This window comes from Aythya ferina, assembly GCF_964211825.1.
Source record: "Aythya ferina genome assembly, chromosome: 1".
Taxonomy (NCBI): domain Eukaryota; kingdom Metazoa; phylum Chordata; class Aves; order Anseriformes; family Anatidae; genus Aythya; species Aythya ferina.
In genome coordinates, this window is record NC_140296.1 from 89,770,032 (window position 1) to 89,793,747 (window position 23,716).

The following is a 23,716-nucleotide window of genomic DNA, read 5'->3' on the forward strand; positions in this document are numbered from 1 at the left end:
GCTGTGTGTGCTTACCTTTATTTATTTGTCTATGTGACTCAAAGGGGGAGGAAAAACTGGAAAAGCAATGCAATACATACATACATATTTCTTTTTATATCTGAATAAATGAAATGAATCTGAGTTTAAAGACAGGAGGCCACCGACAGGCCGGTATTCCCCACTAAACTCAAAGCATAACCCCCCCCCCCCATTTCACCTTTTTTTACAGCTGTACGAGCAGTCAACCCCTAGGCACCTTCTTTGACCCCTTCTTCTTTGACCTTCCTCTTCCCCCCCTTCCTGGGCTCAGCTTCTCAGCAGCAGGACAGGTGCCAGCACAATGAGGGCGGCTGCCCGTTCCTAGCGGGCTGCCAAGGCGTTACCAATGCTCACGGACATCTTGGGCAACGTAGGGCTGTACAGCACTGTGTCATGAAAGAAAAGAGGTCTTGAAATATTCCGGTGAGCCTCACTTCTGTGACTTTCTGAAGTTAAGGGGCCCGAGGGGTGCTGCTCTAACATCACTGCCTGGCCACAGATACTACTGATGCTTCAAGGCCATGCCATTTAAAGTAAAGGAAACAAACCGAATAATCCTCTTTTAGGATGCCCAGGAGCCCACGTGCTGTGTTTGCTCACCAACAGCGTGTTTGAATAACAGGTTGTTTCCTTCAGACTGAAATCTTTCCTTATTTGACTAGCTGCAAGTGGCCTGTGGCATCCTGTGCCCAAACTACAGACAGCAAGAGGTGTATGTGTCTGGGGGGGGGGGAGGCAAAACTTTTGTTTTTTAAGCGCCCATCTGCAGCAGGAGATGAATACAGTAGTGGAGAGCATCTCTACATACCTGATTTTAGGCCCAAGGAGCGTGCTTTCAAGTCTCAGACGAACAGAAGATGAATTGACATCTGCAGAAATCAAAGGGAATTGCCACCCCCAGAAGCCCCTTTGCAAATCCCGTTTCTGTGCACAGGGACAAGTGTCTTGAGCTAAGGCAGCTGTGTGCAGCTGTGCTGCTCCGCACAGCCCCCAGCACAATCCTTCCTCGCTCAGCATCTCTTATCTCTCCCAGCAGCAGCCAGACGTTTCCTTTAAAATCTATTACATGGGGTCATTTCCCAAAGACGCTGATTACTGCTCTGGAGGAACGTGCGAGGCTGGGAGTACACAGGCAGGCAGCGCAGCACCGCTTCCTCATCAGGTCGTGACATTCGTGGAGACAAGCTGGAGGCCTTAAAAACACTTCCTCAAATACGAGCACACTGCTTATGAGACTGCGTATCCAGCCTATGAACCACCAGCTGCTCTCAGGATGTCTTAGGAAAAGGCCCACATATTTTAAGTCAATGAGATTTAACCTAAGTACACATCTCTCACATTATGACAGGGTTATACAAGTCACAGCTTTGAAACTACAGCCTAGATATTATGTGCTTAACACATTTCAATTCCACATTAATTTCTTGAAATGCATTCCTACCTTAAAAACATTTGAAATTCTGTGAGTACCAGGAAAATTTGGGCAACGAGAACAATAACCACTTGAGCTAAAATAATAGCTGGCATACCACAACTTCTGAAATGACACTGTTGACAGTTTAATCGTACATCTAACCCAAATGGTCCAAATTATTCTCCCAGTAGTCTATTGTACTAGTGATTTTTCCACGTAGATTTTGCTTTAAAATGCCCGCTACCTGGAGTAACTTTTGACTAATAGATGAAACACATGCTTAGAGACAAACTAAAGCTCTTGACAGAAGAACAGCTTCTGGCTTTATGAAGCTTTGTTTTGGCTCAAATACTCATTATCAGAACTTGTTTCCTGCAGTCTTTGAAAACTCAGTTAAAACATTTGCAATTTCAGAGGCAAACCACAGGACGCTCAAACACACAAGGACAACAAGTGATTTAAAACTTAATTCAAACAAATCTCACCTTGATTCAGCTCCTTATCTGAGCGTTTGGTTGGCTACCAGAAAACTGAACACATGGAAAATGAAAATTAAAACTACACATGTAAACAGCCAAGGTTACTTCTCAGAAAGGAACAGAGTTGTTGCTGGCCTGTGGGAAATGCTTCCTTTTTCTAGTAGTCTTTTTCTTTCAGAAATTATTTAGGATAAAGGCTTCAGATGTGGTGTATGGTAACAGAAGTGGTGTATATACAGATACACACACACACAAAGAGCCACGAAAACTCATTAATCTCCCAAGTCTCAGGTTGGGAATGTCACCTCATACCCACCTGTCACTAGTTTACGTGTATTGCTTTCTCTCCACCCTGTGGAGACTCCTCCACATTCATTTTCAAGTGCTGAAGTTCAGTGGGGCCTTCATCCTCCAGTACACTCAGCTGCCCACGAGCACGAACAACATCAGATATTTCTCTGCATAGCAGAAAGCTTCCTTTTGGCCTGGGAATGCTCAGACCTCAAACCCAGCCCAAATCTCCAGCAAAATATCCAGTCTTTTTCAGACATTGTTCTATCACCTCTCAGTCTGATGTCATTGGTTTAGCTGAGAAAGACGGAACTACAAAATCTTTCCCTATTGATTAGCAGAAGCAACATTTAAAGATTGCCAGGGTTTTCACCCCAGTGGATAAGCTTTGTGTTTCAGAAACAAACTGTAATCACCTGTTAGACACAACCAAGCTAGAATAGTACTTACTGATAGAGTACCAACACTCAAAACCACAGGTTCAAGGCTGCAGTCTAAATCAGAAACCAATGAAATGATTGTAAATAATGTAAGGGCCTTGACAGACTCATTCAAGAATAAAGAAAGAAGCCTTGTGACGGTTGTCAGGGCAATAGGAGCCTCGAATCCAGCAAGGTAGGCTAGAATACATTCACAAAAGGATTATTAAAATTAGTTTGAAACATCCTTCTGCTTAGTATTTGAGAATACTAATCCATGAAAACAAATGATCAGATGACAGACTAATTCTGAAGGACAGAAATTTTCTCTGATTACAACTGCAGCCTTCTGTCACCACTCACAAAGTTACCCACAAACAATTCAAAGGGTAAACGTGAGATTGTTTCTAAGGTTCACATATAGAGATAGCCATGTAGGTGAGTACAAGAGACCTGGCCAGTAACTTCAGCAGAAAAGGAATAACATTTAAGATTATACAACATCCAGTTTAAGAATATTTTTTTTTAATCCAGTTTATTAAATATTGCTTTTTGGGGACATGTTTACAACAAGCCCAAATAAATTGTTTAAGGATTCAAAGCAGTCATATTAAAATACAGCTTCAATATAAAGTTTGTCACAGTTTTACAGTATTCAAAAATGACAGACCTGCCTTAAAAAAAGACTATTACACCAAAACATAAGAAAAACAAAAAAACAAACAAGTTTGGCATTTTCATACTCTGTATAGTATAAAACAGAATATTAAATCTATTACCAGCAAGCTGATACTTCAATCTATTACCTAGTCTGAAGTGTCTCCCATTAAAACACACTATACAACAGCACTATACAAAAGTCGTGGTGATACTTATTTGATGAAAGTGCATCCCTGAAAGTTTGCCAGTTTATTAGTTAGCTCTTAAAAAAAAGTAAAATTAGAACGTCCTCTTTTAATTGAAGGCTTAATTTCAGAGAGATTATTTTTTTTTTGCTGTTTTGTCTCATTTTCAGCCTTCTTTTAAAAGTGTCTATGGACGCCCACCAGGGGGCAGCGTAAGATTAACCATCAAATCCCGAACGGCTGCAAATATTGTGCATTCACCTGGAACAGGGAAAAAAGACATGTTAGCATCACACGCAACAGCAGAGCAACAGGCAGGGCTTAATTCTAACAAGCAGGCGAGGCAGCGCGCTACTCGCGCCCCCTCCACGCTGGGACGTGCCCTCTGCCTGCTGGCACACTTCGCAGTGTGGCACTACTGCTGTCGTAGCCCCATACAGGGAGGAGGTCCCAATCATTTACAAGTTTAGCTAACACAGTGACGATACAAGAGGTTCACAGTAACTGGTGGTTGCAACTTGCAGATTCCAGTGACCTCCAGGGAAGGCTGGATTTGAAATGAGTCCAGCTGAAGAAAGTTCAGCTTCCTCCTGTTGGTCACGAAACTGCAAGAAGCCACTGACAGCAGCTCTGAGCTTTTAATAGCTTTGAGTGTCACGAGTCTATGACAGAATTTATCACATATATGGCCCTGCAAACTGTATTTGTATGTATGTTATAAATCAAGAGTGCTACATTTTATCAAGAAAAAAACAAACCAACCAACCCTTTTTCAAATTCCATTTGCATTGATTAAGAACAGAAACTAAACATTTCAGAAGACCCAAGTATGACACAGCTGGAAAATGTTCTTTTGCCCTAAGCTTACTTTTGGAAACACTTTTAATTCCAAGACTGGGCAAAAATCACTTTTTTTTTTTTAAATTAATTGTCTTATTTTATTTTCCCACCCAACTGAATTGCTCTGGTTCTAGCTTTGGCTTTGAAACCGCAAAACAAAATGCAGAGCAAGTAAACTTTGCTTGAAACTGTTGAAAACAGAAAAAAAAACAGCCATAGCTGTCACGAGTTTCAAATACTGGCATTTTTTTTAAAAAAGACACACACATTCTGAAATAGCTTTAAAAATGGAAACCAACAGAATCAAGAGGGTTTACATAGACCAGCAAGAGGTCAAGCATTATTAGACAGAAGTAACTTTCATCTACTATTCCCAATAACAGCATACAATGAATAGCCCCTATTGTACCCTGCCACCACGGGCTGAATTGTTCCTGCATATTTTAAGAAGCATCAAGCAGAAGAGACTGCATTTTGTTGCTGAAGAAGCAGCTGTGTGAGCAAAGAGATGAGAGCAGAGCACGCGGGGTTGTATTAATCCTAACTGCCAAACTAGTGACTCCCAGGACTATTTGGGGCAAGTCATTATCATATCAAAGCTACAAATCAGGGCTAGTATCACTGAAAACCAGACATTAGGCAATGCTTAGTGATGAAGCGTTTTAAGAAATATCACACGAGTCCCTTGAGCTCCTCTCTACAGGTCACCTCCTGCATCAGCAGGGACTTTCCTTACCAGACATCAGTCCACTACATAACGCAGGTTGTAGGCTTAGAGCTCAGGGTTAACCCTGTTATTCCAGGGCATCGATTCCATCTCAGTTCACATAAAACTATTTCCCCAAAATCAAACGTTTTTCTCCCCCATGGAGTCATTGGTAAAGCGATCTCGGAAAGGCAGCGTACTCGCACCGAGCCAGCGCTTTACTGTTAAACACAGCATCACGTGCTTGTCCACAGATCTGAAAATAAAACTCTTCCAAAAGAACTCACTTTTCAGTTACTACCATTTTATTAAGAGGAAAATTAAGCTGAATACAAAATACTTCCTCACAAAGAGAGAAAGGTAAAAAAGATACAGCCAAAATGAGGCAACACTGATTACGGGTTACAATGAAAGTGCCAATAATACCATACGTGCATGGTGGGAAGCCCTGCTCCTTTCTGACTGAAAGAATTAAAAATTCACTTAACCATGCAGATTGCAATTAATGCAGCAGAAGAGCTAACACAGGTAGGAAAATCCTGAGCACAGCACAAAAGCATCATAAGAGAGAGGATATGTGTTTTGGGTCTCCCATGTACTGCTATTGTTAAAGAAGCCTCCCAGCTATCTGCTATAATCTGCTGGCTCTCCCATCACCGTCAACGCCAGAGAAAAGAAGGCATCTTTTCTCTTTTGTCAGATAAAATAATGCAAATTTTGGCAATAAGAACACAGGGAATTGCACGTTCAGTGTCCTCAGGAAAGATCCTACTTTGGGTGGGAGAAATCAACAGACTCATCTTTTCTTTCAGAAATTAGAGGAAAGCCTACTCGAAACATCCTCTGCTCAGCTGGGATTCTTCTTTGCCCGGGAGTAAGGTCCTTCTTGAGGCCAGAAATATAAAAGCTCTTTTCATATGCATTTTTTTCCCTGTCTGTTCTCTGCTCCCTGTACTGCAGTCCTGCGTTACTTCCAGACTCGTATGACAAACAAAGGTTGTCTATCCTAATCTACCTAATGATCACCAGAAGACATCTCACCTAGGATACTCAAGATCAGCTTTGCCAATTGCTCCCTATGCTGTAGCATTTTGTGGAGGGTTTACCTTAAAACACAATTTAGTGCAATAATACACAGCACAACAAGCAGCTACCCTTCCCCATTAGGGGGACTCAATGGGGAAGCACCTTCCAAAAGAAACACTCGAAGTTTAGTCAAAGTGTTTTGAAATAAAAGTGCTATTCAACCAACAGTTCTATCCTACACAGAACTCTTACAGGGAACTCAAAGCTATTCTCTCTTATTTACCTACGCTATTACTACATGTTAAACAGAAAACCTTAATTTAAATCTCATCACAGTTCTCCAAAAATGTATACATATCCATACCAATGTAAGATAAACATTACCCATGTTCTAGCAATCAAAATAAACCGTCAGGCATTGTTAAAATTACCACATAACGAGAAGAATAATTATACAGAAGGAGAATTCAACCTCTGGATTCACAATTTCAAGCTATTCACTGGGTTAATGGCAAAAAACTTCCATCTTCAGTGTGCAACTACAGCAGAACTGAAAGATTTTGGCCTTTTGAACCACGTGGGTATTAGGTCCCCAAACCACTGCTTACAGACAACATACTGCCCAAAGAACCTGCTACTGCCGTTCAGCTTTGTCAGATATTGAAAAAAAAACTGAAAAGCGTGACAAACGAGAGGGAAAGCAAAGTACGATGCTGCTCACAGCGCACTACCTACAGGCCAATGAACATTCAGAACAATCTATTTAGCTCAAACACTTCACAGCACGTTTGGTGGAGGGGACTGTATGCTCCTCTGCTAGCGTACACACTGACAAAAGGAGCACACAATCACACCAGTTACTTTTAAATCATTCACAGCACATGGACAAGTTTTGATAACTATTTTAACATCCCTTTATATTCTACTGTTAAGCTTAATAACTTTATAGTTAACCATGAAAACTGACACTTGACCATAGCATATTTATCGTGATTCATTCTGGGCCCATTTGTAAAAACCTTAGCTCCTACTGTGCAGCAAGAGTCGGGCCAACAGGAGGTGCATCCTATTACTTGGGAGTAATACTCTGACAGTGCTATTCAGCCTGAATCACCAGTGTAACCTTCTGGCATAAAACTCTGCTGCACTGCCAGTACTTGCTATTAAGTTACGTATTGCCTGTCATATCAGGAGTTTGTAATCGCTAAAGTAGCATAATAGGAACCCAAGAAGAATTCAGACTTAAGAGAGATTTAGTTTTACACTGGAGATTTGTCACAGATGTCTGGGTGGAGAGAATATATCTACTGGACATGTACAGTACCTGGTCGTGGTGAATTCAGTTCAGCAAACCTCTTTAGAATATTGCTAACCATCATTGGAGCAGCAACAGAAGAGTTCTGTTGCCTGGGAATGTCAGCCTGTTGAGTTGTACCCGAAGCCATATCATAAATAATTGGGACAATAATACTAACAGCTTCCTGGGGGACTGTCGTTTTCTGTGTTAGCTGGAGCTGTGGGGGAAAAAAACAAACAAAAAAAACAAACAAGAATTGTGTTAAATTGAACAATGCATTTCAACACAACTTCCCATATGGTTAAACACTCTAGACCTACAGATTAAGTTCAGTTCCACCCCTTCAGTTTTCACACATCAATCCTGTAATAGAGACATTGTTGCTGAGGAGTAAACTATTTCATTCTCAAGACCACCCTACACTGAGTGCTGCCTTGGAGCTGACGCCTACACATTTGCTCTACCCATCTCCTTCATGCTGTCCTTTCTCAGCACAGCTCGTGTACATCACTCCACCAAGGCAGTAAGCGCCTCAAAGAACAAAACAACCAAAAGTTGAGCATACAAAGATACCTGCAACTCAGGGGGAACTGAGCTTTAGGATATATTGTCAGCATCTCTTTGAAAGCACAAACGTGAAGAGATGCACGCAGATCTAGGCTTCCAGACATTAGAGCAGTCTTAGCTACTATGATTGCCAGAGACAGCACGTGTATGTTTTGCCCCTCACCAGCGGTGACTTCAAAGACATGCAGCCCACAAAATTTTAAAACAGGTAGCTCTACTTACAAAAAACAACATTTTGGATTTCAGCACAACTGCAGGTGTTCCTGGAGGCGCAATTGGCGGTGCACTAGGAGGAATTGTTAAACAGAACTGCACGTTCCATTTCAGCTGACTTGCCTGATCAGGGAACTGTTCAGAGAGAGCATCACAGAGAAAGAACAGCAAAAGTCTCACGTCAGTGTCATTCATCAAAAGTCTCATGTCAGTGTCAGTCAGTGTCAGGGAAGAGTTAGAAAGTAAAACCTTCCTCTACAGATGTTGCCAGGTTTAGCACAAGTCAGAGCAACTCAAAGAACTGAGCATATGGCAAACAAGAATACAGTGAGAAAGACTCCAGCCAGGCTACACATGTGCCTATAGCTCGGTCACATGCCTGAAGTTTTTCAAAATCATCAGTTTAAAGGGAGAATTTGGGGAATTTCCAGGAGAGCTAATAGTAAAATGAGAACTTCTTCATTAACACTTAGTGACATATATAGAAAGTAATTTATGTGTTTGGAGATAAAGATGTGGCACCTTTTTTTCCTTTCCTTTTTTTTTTTTTTTTTTTTTTAAATACAGTAACTGAAGTTGAGTGAACTATGTAGAAGTTAACTTACCAGCTCAAGTTTCATGATGTGAACGCAGTCCCTGAGGATATGCGTTGGAGCCCCTAGTAATTTTGTGAAGGCTATTAGGGTGTTTGCTTTAAAAGGTGGTCCTGCAACCTAAAGAAAGACACCAATTAGTACTGCCTATTTAGATAACAGCTGCACCATTTAATATGGTAAACAGTATGAACAACTGTTAAATTTTTTTTTCCAGCCCTTAAGGACGTATCGCAGTGCAACTCAGCAGAACTACTCAAAACACCAACACACAGAAATATAAATGTTATTGATTGGAGTACGTACTCTTGTTTCAAAGAACTTTTCCAAAACTTGTAACTCCTCCGATTTCCACTGTCCTGTATTTTCAGGTGTTACTTTTAGTTGCAAGGTCTGGTTGGTTTTGGGATTGAGAGCAACCCTGCACTTCAGTGCCTCTGTCTTAAACATAATTACACCTGGTTCGTTGGAGTTTAGTAACTGTAGCTGTACAAAAAGAAAAATTACGTTCAGTGAGTCGTTCATGAAATTGCCTGAGAACACACACATTCACTCTGAAGATTCTAGTGGTCAATCTGTGGTGCTTCCAAAAAGAAATGTGACATTTCTGTGACCTGTACAAAAATGACAGGTAAACATGCCTTGAGAATGAACCTTAGATTTGGCTTCTTTCCCTACTACCAAATGAACGCCAATGAAGCAAAGAAGCACGCATTGTCTGTCTCACTCTAAAGCATCATTCATGACTAGATCAGTTATTGTCAATTGATAACTAATTTCTCAGGCATTCTTGCCAGGCAGAGGCATCCACAGTAACCCTGTGGCTGTTCTGGTTCGCTCACAATTGATGTGCTGAACTCACAGAAGCCAGGGAATCAGAAAATTTGGTCATAGTCCTGTTATTGTATCAGTTACTTCACCTGACCAAATAGGTTTTCCACTTCTTGCGTGGAAAAGAAGAAGAACTAAATGTTTTCTCTATATTTAGATGCTTGAGATGGCAAGTTTCAGAAGTATAGCATAATAAGTTCAATAGCAAATCCTTGTTATATTTGAAGCAGTTTGTGTCTGATTTGAAAGACACAGAGTACAGAAGCATTAAAAAGAACAGTTACGAAGTCAGACTTGCAAATCAATATTAGAACAACCTAAACCATACCGTTTCCTGTTGTATGATCCTCTGAAGATGTCTCCTCATAATAACCGATCCAAGGAATCGCTCAAGAGGGGAACAAAGATAGCTGCCAGCTAGTCCTGGCACGAGCCCAGGAGTAGGAGAGGGCAACAGCAGAATATTCAAGGCACTGTGGGTGAGGATTGTAGGTATGGATGCAGCCCAAGAGCGCTGAGGTAGTTTACGAGGTGGAGGCATGCTCGTTGGCATTGCTTGGGAACCTATTGGTAAGGAAGAAGTACTTGTAGTAAGGAGGGATTTAAGGTGAAACCTAAGACATGTATTCACTCTGTTAGCTTTAACTAGACAAGCAGCAGGCACCCTGGCCAAAACTTAATCTTTCTTATTTAAGAAGTTGGCTGACTAATGATAGGCAGAGCAAAGTCAAAGAATTGGAGCTTTGACCCTCCACCAATGCAGTCTCAGTTAAATTTAATCCTACTCCTTTCTCCCCTTTTTTTCTCAACATACCACCAGATACCAGCTTTGTACAACAAACTGAATGAAACCTAAAGATGGCTAGATAAGTCTTGCAAGAGCAGCATTACAGCTCTATAATCTGAAAAGTTACTATCTGCATAGGTAAATACGGTTATCATAGTTTTCATTCCAAAGATTTTTCTCTCAGTAATGGAGCTTTCACAGTTTAAGACTAATCTTCGCAGTTCAAGAAGAAGCATCAGTCCTGTTGAAGTTTATGCTGTATGTTTCAACTCATCTTCCAATTTGTTATAAAAGACTTGGAAAAAAGTCTAGGCTGGAAAAAAGGCTTCAACTCCTTAGGTATTTTACTACACAAAGACTGTAAGGACTGTTAGGCTGAGACAAACCTATCAAAAACGATCAAATTAGAAATATTAAACGTGAGTGTTTTGCAGTTTTTAACAGCAGTAACGTAACCTACTTGTTCCAGCTCGTGGGGAATGAGAGGCATCTGGGACAGGTGAATGAAGGGAAGGGTTGGCTGGTGACATTCCAGGCATCCGTGCTGCTGGTGATGGACCAGAGACCTGGGGAGATCCTGGCCAGTTCCCTGCACGCTGACTGGGTGACATCATGGTGTATGGTGAGCTTGGGTCTATGGTACCTACAGATGTTACAAGACCATCATCTTTAAAAAAGATTCAAGGTTTTCTAACCTAGAAGTCTAAAAAAATCACAGAAACATAGAAGGGTTTCGGTTGGAAGGGACCTTAAAGATCATCTAATTCCAACCCCCCTGCCATGGCCAGGGAACACCTCCTGCTACACCAGGTTGCTCAAAGCCCCCTCCAACCTGGCCTTGAACCCTTCTAAAATGCTGATCAAAATCTACTGAGTGTGAAAATGTCTTAGATTCTTTTACATATTACAACCGTATGGATAAAATGTAATGGGGAGAAAAATAAATAAATCAAGATACAAATTCAAAAAGGGTTTCTGGTTTTATTTTTCAAAAGGTAAAATAAAACTGAACATTAAGGCAAATCAGCATGTTTAACATAACTGAAACAGAACTAAAAAGCTCTTGCATCTAGACTTAGGCTTCTACTGTTCCTTAGTAGTTAAAAGCCTCAGAGACTGTTCTTAATCTATGGTGTGTCTTGTAGTAATCTTTGCAACACTACTTTTGGTTTGGTACTCCATTATAACCACTGATTAGATCAAGCTTCTTAAACAATCTACTATATAGCTCTCTCAGGTTCTCTCAGTAATTATAATGGTGTGCTAAAATTACTACCTGAACTTTCATTGATCGTGATCCGTGGAATGGTTTCCAATGCACTGTGATTACAACAAACATTTGTTTTGGCAGCTTTCAAAAAACTTAATACATGAAAAGACAGAGATGTTGCTTCCACGTATGTATGTCAAATCAGCAAGACTTTGATAATGTTTTCAAGTTGCAAGGATTTGAATTTCTAATCTGTTCCAGTTTTATTTTGAGTAATCTTAGTGAAAATAAAGCAACTATTCTAACAAGAGAGCGCTCATTAGAAGCTGCAGCCATGGTTCAGCTACAAGTCCACATGGAATTTCCCCACATTAGTAACCAGGAAACAGCGACTGATAGACAATTTTTAAAATGTTAGTGAAGACGTCAACATGCCACGCAGTTACTTTTGACTACCGTTAACAGTTACACCCACATGTATAAAAGCAGCTGCTTAAGACAAATACAAAACTCTATTTTTTTCCCCAAATTAATTTAAGTATGCCCAGGAACACTTAATTTCAAGCAGCAAACATGCTCCCCCATCTCTATATCCAGACATGCCAGTAAGGAACTCACCGTGGGGGCTGGCAAAGTTAGCTGTTTGTCCCATTGTGATTCCAAGGGAGGAAGGGGAAGGTGTTGGACCAAAGGATGCTGGTGATGGTGCTCTCAAAGCTCCACTAGGTGAGCTCGCAGCATGCAAGTTTCCTAATCAAAGATACAACATCACAACACACACATTTCCCATTTTTCTGGTATATTTTTTTCTATCAACTGCTACAGCTCTCTGCTTTTTAGGGAGACAGCAAACGAGATTCACTAGGATTTGTGCTTGCACTCAAAGGCTGTATTTTGCACATGCATGAGAATTGTATTTTCCAAACTGATTCACCACACAAAAGAAGCTTTTCAAGATATTTGGCTTGAAGAATGGCATTTCCCCTTTGCCCAGCCCTTCCCCAAGCTTAAACACTTTCAGCTGTTGTACTATAACAGCTGGGAACAGAAAGCTAAGCTTTGGTGGTAAAAACTTTTTATGAAGAAACAGGTATTTAAAACAAACAGGTTTTGACTGAGCAAGCTGTAAGCCTTAAGAATTAAATGGTCCCAAAAGATTTATGCAGCTGAAGATGACACCTTTGCCAAGGGCCTTTTTTTTTTTTTTTTTTTTTTAAAAAAAAAAAAAAAAAAAAGCTCCAAAATGTACTTTCAAAGCTTGCCTGGCAGGACTTCACTGTTTTTCCACATCACAAGGTGCATTACCTTGGCTAACCTGGAGCTGAAACACAGCTCAAGTGACAGAAAGCCACGCACACACACAAAAAGCAGCATGTGTGTTGCCAGTACACAATGAGCACACACTCTCAGCCGTCTTACCTGGTGACTGTGTGTGCATCATAGATGGAGAAGGTGTCACTGTGTTGTGATAGGAGGTGGGTGGAGAAGTAAGAGGATATGCTCCTGATGCTCCTGCCTGTTTTGCAAATGGCTGAAAGTGTCAACACAAGACAACAAAAGCCTTTGATCATTTTGAACTCAAAAAGTAAGTATCTGCAAGAGAATACTAAATGAGAGTTTGGTCCCCACCTATGATTTATTCGCCTCACTACACCACCTTGCTCATAGTTCACTATTTTTTCCCAGAGTCTTTGTATAGTTCTTCTGAGACATAACACACCTGTACCTCATTCTTTTTTATCTGCCACATTATAAGGAGATTCCTCCTAACTCTCCGCTCTGTCCCCTCCCCATATCTTTTATCTTAAACAGTTGATTTCCCTCCCTCTGTCCTTTGCTTCTGAAGTAGCAAGTCTCACGTGGCCCTCCACAGCTGCTGTTCACCTGCTGTGGGCTTTTTACACTGGAACAAGAAATGACAAAATAATGTTTTGCCCTAAGGGCAATTCCACTGCACAACACTTTTGTAGTGTCCCTATTTTTTTTTTTTTTTTAATCAACTTTTGGAAGTTAAGTTCTTAAAAACCCACAGTTGTGGAAGACAAACACTTATTTTGTCTGCAGGCTACCTGTTGTTGTGGTTGCTGTGGTGGTTGCTGGGGTTGAAGCTGTGATATCAAAGAATCCATCATGTCACCCCCGATAGGAGAAGGTGGGTTATCGTCTTCATTTACAGATCGTCTTCGTGCATCCTGATTGCTGTCAACAAACATGTTGAGGAACGTCTGTGGATAAATCAGTCTTGTTATCAAACAGTTTCTCTGTTCACATTTTATTATATAAAATGACCACAGTATTTCCTAAGGTTGTTAGCAGTAGTAGAACTAACTACTAGTGGGCATTTAATACACACAGTATGAATAGTTTACAAAATATAGCAATTTATAAATAGTTTTTCAGAGGATATTTAAACTTGATCCCCAATCCCCTTTTTTTCTGTTCAAAAATAAAGGGGCCTTTCATCGCCACCAAACAAGAAACCTTGCTCATGAACACGAAACATCTCTAGTTACCTGAGATACCAACATTTTTTGTTAGAAACAAGGAAAAGTCTACAACTGGTCTTTTCCCATTCCTGTACTTGGGCAGTTCTATAGCGGTTCCAGAACAAGTCACCAGTAGCCAAAACCTACTGGGCTCTTGTACCACACCTACAATTGCTCTGTTTGGTTACAAATGCCCAGATCACCTCCCTCCATAGCATTCTCTTGTACCCAAAGCAATTTAGTGTTCATTTGTGATTGAAGAAAAATCAGCAAACTAATCACAAAGCTTCACCTAGTTTTAATAAAAAATCCTCCCTAAAAAAAGCCTCAACATTATTTTTATCACCTGGTTAAGAAAAAAAAACTCTGATATTTGAAGTTAGCTTTCTTAAAGGAAATGTTTTAATTCAAGCTAATTAATAAATTTACATACGAATCAGAAAATTCCTCCTGCATTCAAAATTTTGGAAGGACTACAGCTCTCTACAAAAGCTCTTCACATCAGCTCCATGCTTCAAGCTCACTTTTACACACATGCCAGAAAACACAGAAATAGTCACCTTTAATCCAGGTGCAGGGTAAAACCCTTCAACTATTTTGCTGTTGTCAAAAAGACTGTATGCTCCATCACGTATCGCTACCACGCCACGACTCCGGCAGTAGATGTCAATGCAGTACATATTCCTAAAAGCCAGCCTGATATGCGTGGGTGACTGTGGCAAAATTGAGAAACACTGATAGGCAGTGTTGGTGCGTTGAGTCAGACCCAGCATGGGCACAGTTGGAAGTTTGTTGATGGCATTTAACGGAGCCTGAGTGTCAAACAGAACCTGAAAGAGAACAGATATTGAGATGAGGTAGCTTACCTTTAAGTACAAGTCTGCAAAAATCTGGGTGGGGGAGAATGATAAGGGCAAGAAAGATAGAATGCTCCCCAAGCCACCTTCTGCCAATGAAATTCATAAGCAATCATAATACACACCTAATTTTGAAGACAAGAGTTTCATCAGAACCCAGCTCTTATTTACCCTGCGCTTTCCTCGAGAGAAATGTTTAAAACATTACCTGTAACAACAGCACCACATTTGGTGTTTTATTGAACATCTCCTGGAGCTGGTGCAGAATTGTGTTGTGACAGTTGCTGCAACCTGAGTTTGGGCCAACAGTTCCCAGTGAAATGTGGAACTTCTGGAGTATGGAGTTCCACTGAATGCTGATCTACAACATCAAGAACATGAAATGATCTTGGAAACTAGAATTAAGAGGTTAGAAACAAGAAAGCTGATTTGCTGTCATTTTCCCCATTTTTCATGAAACCTCAACAGATTCCTAACTCACCTTCCTCAAGTTCCTGAGGTTCTGAAAAGAATGCTGTTAGCTTTGACACAGCTAATGCATTTAGTTAGTTTGCATTTAGTTAGTTGTTGTCAACCATAAAACTGGACAATTACTCTGCCAAGTCAATCAAAATGAACTATCTCAACAAAGGTGAGATTAAGGAAAATAAACTCGAGAGATTCACACCACAGATACGGATTAAGAGTTGCTGGAGGTAGGCTGATTTTCTCAGCCATATCACACACACATATGCTGATACGTAAGGAAGCGACATGCAACATCCAGACTGCTATTCAGTGAGATTAACTGTCACAATCAAATGGATATAGAAGAACTCTTAAAAATTCAGCTTAAAACACGAACAGAAAACCCTTTTAGGATGCAAATTTCAAGTGCATCAACTACTTTGCATCAGTTGCATACAAAAATACATTCTTTGTCTGTAATAAACATTACAGACACCAGTTACACCTCTACCCTGCATTTAATGCAAGGGTATGAGCAAGTACATAGTTGTCGAAGTAATTAATATGCTGTAAATTCGAATACTACAGAATAAGCTAGACTTCTGAACAAGAGAACAGTACTGCTACAAAATACTTAAGGACTGCATAATTTGAAAGCACATTACTACATTTAAAACTAAGTCCTTTCTAATAAGGCAGCATTAAGCATATAACCTATGTTCAGATCAAAAGATTGACATATCCCAGTATAACAGGGAGCAGTGGCAATGCATTTGTTAGAAAAAAAAGTTATTAAGCCATCTTTCACCAGCCAGGAGCACATTAACTGTCCTTCACACTACGTGAAGTACATTATACAAGTTCTCAAAAATCTCCACAATAATGTAACGCAAGGAAATATTTTGTAGCACAATTCTGAGAACTCTACACCTACCCATTCTGTTTTCAAATATACATTTTCAGTGCACTTAGGAAATACTTACTGAGCTCCCCTTGGTAGTTCCATAACAAAGGATAAGTTTTCGGTAATTGTAGATACGAACTTCTGAGAAAACGTTTAAGTGGTTAGGTATGTCTTTGAAGAGAGGAGGGAAAAAGAGAGTGAGAAAAATTGTAGTAATCTGGCAAACACAATTTTCAGATCAAAGGAGATTGTTTCTGTACCTGGTAAGGATCGTGCAAACTCCAGGACACATTCATAGAGCCGAGCGATACTGTTCCAGTCATTGAGGAACATCTCAACAACTTTGCGACCTCCAACTGGTTCAGATAACTGGTTTTCATACGTCAGGTAAACATGACGGGTTGGTCCTGCAATGTTAGGAGAACAGCAAATACTGATTGAACCAGTAGTTCCTAACCAATAGTTTACAGACTATAACCAAACCGTGATAAGCAACCAGGAAGCATACTTAAATAATAAAAAGTTCATCAACTCAACAGCCAAAAAAAGTCTGATTCAGGTGCACTGTGGCTCATGAGAATTCTTAAGAGCAGACGGTTATCCGTATCGCCACAACAGCGGAACTATACTGGAGCAGACAAAGTAAAACACAAAGGAACAAAATTTACCTGACCTCTCTTACCTTGCTCCCTGGATGAAGTGCTATTAAGCGGACAATTTGCAAACACCAGCTCAGCCACCCACGTGCGATTATTTCTACCTTGTAACCGGAAAGTGCAATCAAGAAGAGATCGGTCCAGAGCCTTCTGCGTTTCCTCATTCACACCTTTACAGGGAGGAATTCTATTCGTGAAGAAAAGAGGTCCTCAGTTGTACACAGTATAGCCCCCAAACTGCAAAATACTACTTTTTTACAATTCCTGGAAGACTTTCAAGTCTGGACGTGAAAGAAAGAACAAACCAATGGCAAGACAGACAGCTGGACTGCACAGATGGATATCTTATTCCTCTTCAAGGACTCTAATAACTGTGTTATAAAAGCAATCTGAGTTGAATAAGTATAAAAACTGCTCTTAGCACCTGTGAATTACAGACTACTAAGGGATCTGATGAATTGTCCTGATCTCCAGATGGAACTATAAAGCTTTTATCCAGAGGCACCAGGCCCTACCTTTTTAAGACTGATGCCTTTATACCACCACATATTGCAGCAGCATAAAAGAAGATTATGCTTTAGGAGGTCTATTTTTTTCTTCTTCATTCTTTGGGATTAACACAGAGACCAATAGCATTAAACAAATTCAACAGCCTACATGATGCAAAGGAATATAAAGTTCGCAGGTGATGCAGTTTGCCAAACCGAAGGAAGCACTCCGTATGCTGGTGGACAGGGCTGCCATTCAGAGGGACCTCGGCTGGCTCAAGGATGAGGTAAAAGAAACCTCATGAAGTTCAAAAAAAAACACCCACAAATTCAGTCCTACACTTGGGAGCAGATAACTTCATGCAACAGCTCAGGGTGGAGAGTGACTGGCTGGGTAGCAGTTCTGCAGAAATAGAGCGTGGGGGCCCAAGAGAGATGCTGAACAGGAGTCAGCAGATGCCCTTGTAGCAGTGGCAGACCACTGCATCCTGGGCTGTGTTAGCATCAGCTTAGCCAGACAAATCAAGTGACCACTCCCCTCTGGTCAGCATTTGAGATGTGTCCCACAAATCCCTTGGAGAATGGAAAATTTGGCTGATCAGCCCTGCTTTGAACAGAATGTTGGACCAGATGACCTGCACAGGTCCCTTTCCGTGCTAAATTACTGTAGGACTCTCAGATGTTTCCTCCACAACTTTTTAGCCTTGAGTTTGTCTTTTTTAGGATTCCTTGCATTTTCCTCTGCAGTATTAGATACTGGTCATTGTTAAATAACACACGGAGTAAGTAGGCCTCTGACCTACCTAAAATTACAATTACATGTTCCTCAGTCACCACCATACTGCATCTTCCTTAGCGCTGCCTGAATGTCCTATCTGAAGGACTGAGCACCATCAGAGGCTGTTTTCAGAGCTCCTCAGTTTAGGCTAATGACAGAAACAAATCATAGTTGGCTCTGAATCTACTCTTGCCTTCCTCTTTCTACTACACTGCTTCACACAGGAGTGCAAGGCACACAATAATTGTGTGAAATGAAATGGAACAAACTCTCCCTCCACCCCACCCCTCAACATTTTTAGTGTTACTCTCCAAACAATCCTTTTTATTTCCTCAAGCATATGTAATGTAATGAAAACAGACACATGAGCATATCCTCTTACTTTAATAAACGTATGGCATGGCTGAAGCCATCTCCTTCTACTTGTACTCCTTGGTGAGGAATGTCCATATTAGATAACTACAAATGAAAAAGAAAAACGTTATCCCATACAAAAACAAGTGAAGCTTTTTCAAGCTTCTTTTTCTGTCTCTTTTCTTTTCTCCTTTCTCTAGGGGTGACAGATGTTTCACACCCTCAAGCACTGGAAGGCCAAAAAACGGGCTGTGCGAATCTGGTATAAAGTAGTCTCTCACGCCCTCCCCACAAGGATCTCTTTCATCCTCTCATTTTCCCTTTTCCCTAAACTTCTCAAGTCTTTTGTAGTTAGTGCTTGGTATTACAGAACCAGCTACAGCAGGAATAGAGCAACCCTGTGTAGAACATCAGCCACCCAGGCTTAGCTAGCAAAAGAACTAGGAAGTGAACATGTCCACAAGTTCTCCAGACAGTCACATCTAGACAAGAGAATCAGGAGCAGTGGAGGGAAAGAAGCAAACAAAGTGTTTCTGAATACGTACCTCCATACGAAGCCCTATAAACGGCATATTTGTATCACACATGGCTACTATATGAGCTAGGACTTTATTGAAGGCACACATTTCTCCCGACCGTTTTGGTTTCTTAGGTTCTATGGAACATGTATCACCAGATAACTGGAATTAAAATAAAGACAAATGTACTTGCACGTTTGGAGTAAACATTTTTAAAAGATGTCAGAGCACCATCTCACTCATTCATGTTCTAAATGAACCATGCCCTGAGCACAAACTCCTAAAATGATTCGTTCCACTTCAAAGCTACAGAAATTGAAGTAATTTAATAATCACCTCCTTCCTCAAAATGGTATTTACCCATCACCAAGTCAGGTCAACCTGACCCGAAGTAGCTCTTATCAGCTCCCACAAGTCTTTCAGAGACTACGTGGTCTATATGGCACTAAGCATATCATACAGATACCAGCACTTTGCTTATACTCTAGCTACCTCTGCCCAGCATTCTGCCTTGGCTCTTCAGGCCAGCTGAGAAGGCCTGGCACCAATTAAAAGACAATAATCGTTGCAAAATAGTTTCCCAACACCTCCCCAGGGAAGCTAGCCCAGAGAACCAAGCGTCAATGTAAGTTGTCAGCCACACAAACTTTGAAACAATACTAAAACTGGTACTAATGCTCAGAACACGTCTTTGGTTTCCACACTCTAGTACTAGCCCGAAGGCTTCTGAAGCACATACCTTGCGCTTGACACCACTTTTCATTTGTTTCCCACTTTTTGTGTCTAGTACCAACTCTTCAATGTTTGGTTTGAACTGTTGTAATAAAAGTGCAGTAGCAGGGCTGTCATCTCCTTCAGCATAGCTCACAGAGAGAAAATGGTACTTGTACTCTAGTTCTGTGGGGTTGCCAGAAACGTCAAACATCTCTACAACCTATATTTAAACAAAACAACAAATCAACAAGACCCTCAATTAAGAATATGTCTACATCAGTTCCTATCCTTCCCCCTTTCAAAGAAAACATACTCTTTTTTTTAAGATATTTATACTCGTGGCTCAGAAAGGGATCCAAGAAGAGAAGGCAGACTAAACTTTCAGGAAGTAAGAAAACAATGCTACAGCCACAGAGTAATAAATATTTATGTCCCTCCTCTCTATGAACCTAACTGCTTAACAAACCCACTGACAGAGTAGGTAGAAAAATGTTAGAGGCAAAAGGATTACAACTATGACTTTGTTCCTAAAGTTAGAGTTACCAGTACAAACTGCCTGAGAAAAAAAGATAAAGAGGCATTTTTTCAGTTACTTACAATGTAGTACTGTGGAAGGCGAGTGAGTTTGATAAACAATTTGTGTTTGGAAAGGTTTCCCACTGGATGGCTAGCGTAATTAGCTAGCTGAAGAGTTTCACTGCTTACGGTAGGCAGATGCTTTATAGACTGTTTGCAACGCTGCTGTCCAAGCCAGAACCTTACAATGAAATAAAGGCATTAGTACCCCAAGACTGTTTTTAAATTATTCTAGTACATTGCTGCTCAAAGCATTAGTGTCAAATGAAGACCCAGTCAGATTCCAAGACAACACCTAACATTGCCAAACAAGCTAAACACAGAAAATCACACAGAAAATTTCTTGAGTTTATATTTTCTTACTACTATCTTTATATATGGTCTTCAGCTTAGATAGCTGCTAATTTATGAAGAAAAGCCCTGACATTATTTGCTCAAGGAATATATAATCATTTTTTACAGAACACGATATAAAATTACAATATAAAAAAAGAAGGGATAAGTTGTAAACCATGCAGATTACTGTCATTTTATGATTTAGCATTTTCAATTATTTTTGGTATAGAAAAGTAGGTCTTTGCTCCTGTACGATGGTACACAATACGCTAAGAAAGTCACCTAGGACGGATTAATGTCACTCTAGATTATATTATAAACAAACTCATTCACCTGAGTAAGTTTGAAAGTGAAGAGCCACAGCAAGACACCAAATTTATTCTGATGTTTGGATTTGAACTTTATTCTGCTCCGATGGATTTTGACCATAGTGGCAAGACTAGAAAGCCCAGCTAGGCTCTAAGGGCCTCAGAAATGCGTGGCTTAATTTCTCAGTGAAAATTCCACTGAGCACAGCAGTAAAAGGTGTGGGTGTTCAACGTCCCTCCATCAGGAGAAGCCATGTTTATTCTCATAGATACATATGAGGTATCTGTCCTAAAAGACATTTCACAGGACTGCCTAGCTTCCTCAAAAACAGCAGCACTACCCAAGCCATTATCCGGAGTACATTATCTATAACAAAGGGAGGTTGATTAGTTTCTCCAGGGTGCCAGTGCTTCATGCGTCATCATGCTTCTTTTAGAAGCAAAATTCCTCAAACAGAGGGTTCACTCTGCAATTAGCTCAGAGTCCTGGGAATTTCCAAAAAGACTAAGCAGGTGGAACTCAATTTTCATGCAGATGCAAACCGTATTTGTATTAGTTGCTACAGCCTCTTACAGGGGAGCCAAATGTACCTTGTGCCTAAATCTCAGGGCTTTATAAAGGGCAGAGGTTTAAACCAGCAAGGGCTGAGGTGTTAGAAGATAGACAAGATACTCTTTAAATCATTCCAGGCCAATTCCTGGTTTTCCCTCTGTATTGTGAAAAAGGAGATTGTTCTTGCTGAGAAACAAGCAGAATTCAGCTGTAGAAACAGAGTGGAGTAGAGGAGATGGAAAATGAGCATTGTAACAAAATGAGAACCCCAGGAAGCAAGAGATTTGCTACTGAAAAAGTGAGAAGACCTCACACAACGTGTGCACACAGCAACACCTGAGGCTACAAGCAACACCACAAACTAAAGGAGGACTACGGAATAATCTTCCAGCAAAACCAGAACTTCCTCCATCCATTTAGAGGAGACAGCAAATACTCAAATTTGCATAGAACAGAGGAAGGATATTCCCTACTGTGGCAAAAGCACAAAGCCAAGCAAGTATGCTCATCCAAAATACAAACACGGTGATTCATTCTGCGCAAACTAAATTAATTATACAAGTCACTTACTTGAGCTGCTGGAGCCAAGGAATGATACGTTTCATATCATCATTAACAGACTTCTCTATATCATCCAGCGTCAGCTGATCTGTAAGAATATTAGGTGAGTAAATGATCTTAACAGCTGTTCTTAAAACAGCAAACTTTTGACCTGTTAATGAAAATGTCTCATCTAATTTAACAACCACAATTAAGACACAGAACAAACGACCCATAATGCCTGTAGAACCAAAGTAGTACATTTTTATGCAATTAAGTTAAAAGAATTAACTTTTCTCTCTCTCTCTCTTTTTTTAAGGTAATCTGAAACCTCAGATTACCTTAAAAGTTCGACTTGAACCAACATCTCAAAAAATTTGAAGTCACATAAATGCAATTCTCAGTTAGGCCCATATGAAATGACTGCATCAATTACCAGTACTGCCCAGGGATCATGAGCCATAAAGAACAAGAATTGCAAATGATGCCTAACAATGCTTAAGTCTGTCTTGCTCTTAAAAGATGCTTAACTGAGCCATAGATCTTGAACACAAAGATCCACTTTTCCATTCCCCATAAACTCAAAGACCTATCTGATTAGTCAACATGCAGTGTTTATTTGCTTAACTCTTATTTACTTACAGAGCTTCACAGATTTGACAGAACTGTTCACACAAAATAACCTCATAATACAGGGTTGTTACAAGATATCAAATACAGCCTGTTTTTTCACCTACTTACCAGCACCATAGAGCATCAGTTGAAACATTCCAGAATGAAGATCGACAAAAACATGCAGACACTCTGATCGACCACATGGTTCCAAAATTGGAATTACAAGAGTTGGAAGAGCTGTCTCAATGAATGCTAAAAAAAAAAAAAAAAAAAAAAGGATGTTAATAATTTGACACAAAAATCAAGCCCATCATATTAAAACTCAGCCCATTATAACACTCATACATGTTTGTTTTTAATAGGAACAATCTACTTCCAGCAGTCCTGAATTCAGTACGAGTATTTGCACATTATTACACTCAATATAAAGAGGGAATTGAATACAAGAATTTCTCTATGAAAACAGTGCTAATAATAAACCAGCCAGAAGAAACAGACTAAATTTGACAAAGATTATAAATCCTTGAATAACTTCTAACTCACTGCTTCAAGATTATAGGTTCAATTTGAATCACAAATGTTTTGAAAGCAATTAAAGCAAGGTCTTCACCCAAAACCAATTCAAGAAAGTGGAAGATTTGCTTTCGATTCCAAACAAGTTTCACAATAGACAATGTTTAATCATTCTAGCCAAAATCATAGAATCATAGAATATCCCGAGTTGGAAGGGACCCATAAGGATCATCAAGTCCAACTCCTGGCAGCGCACAGGTCTATCCAAAAGTTTAGACCATGTGACTAAGTGCACAGTCCAATCACTCCTTAAATTCAGACAGGCTCGGTGCAGTGACTACATCCCTGGGGAGCCTGTTCCAGTGTGCAACCACCCTCTCGGTGAAGAACCTCTTCCTGATGTCGAGCCTAAACTTCCCCTGCCTCAGCTTAACACCATTCCTGTGGGTCCTATCACTGGTGTTTACAGAGAATAGGTCACCAAATATAATACTCTATCAACTTTACCTATTATACTACATTAAAGGTAGATAT

At 40.3% G+C, this 23,716-nt stretch overlaps 1 protein-coding gene across 1 annotated transcript in view; it reads right to left on the bottom strand.

Moving 5' to 3' along the window:
* Positions 1–3,127: 3,127 nt before the first annotated feature.
* The window catches only part of MED14 (mediator complex subunit 14), a 37,456-nt gene continuing 16,867 nt past the window's right edge, over positions 3,128–23,716 (bottom strand). The window contains exons 11-31 of the mRNA XM_084526558.1: positions 22,796–22,921; positions 22,085–22,163; positions 20,339–20,498; positions 19,767–19,961; positions 19,055–19,189; positions 18,538–18,614; positions 16,916–17,076; positions 16,494–16,640; positions 16,313–16,404; positions 15,091–15,243; positions 14,586–14,855; positions 13,609–13,764; positions 12,959–13,070; positions 12,158–12,289; positions 10,790–10,972; positions 9,871–10,106; positions 9,018–9,197; positions 8,724–8,831; positions 8,128–8,253; positions 7,366–7,555; positions 3,128–3,730 (exon numbers count right to left, since the gene is read on the bottom strand). Of these exons, the coding sequence (XP_084382684.1) occupies positions 3,657–3,730; positions 7,366–7,555; positions 8,128–8,253; positions 8,724–8,831; positions 9,018–9,197; positions 9,871–10,106; positions 10,790–10,972; positions 12,158–12,289; positions 12,959–13,070; positions 13,609–13,764; positions 14,586–14,855; positions 15,091–15,243; positions 16,313–16,404; positions 16,494–16,640; positions 16,916–17,076; positions 18,538–18,614; positions 19,055–19,189; positions 19,767–19,961; positions 20,339–20,498; positions 22,085–22,163; positions 22,796–22,921 (3,092 nt within the window). The 3' untranslated portion in view covers positions 3,128–3,656. The remainder of the gene's footprint in view (positions 3,731–7,365; positions 7,556–8,127; positions 8,254–8,723; positions 8,832–9,017; positions 9,198–9,870; positions 10,107–10,789; positions 10,973–12,157; positions 12,290–12,958; positions 13,071–13,608; positions 13,765–14,585; positions 14,856–15,090; positions 15,244–16,312; positions 16,405–16,493; positions 16,641–16,915; positions 17,077–18,537; positions 18,615–19,054; positions 19,190–19,766; positions 19,962–20,338; positions 20,499–22,084; positions 22,164–22,795; positions 22,922–23,716) is intronic.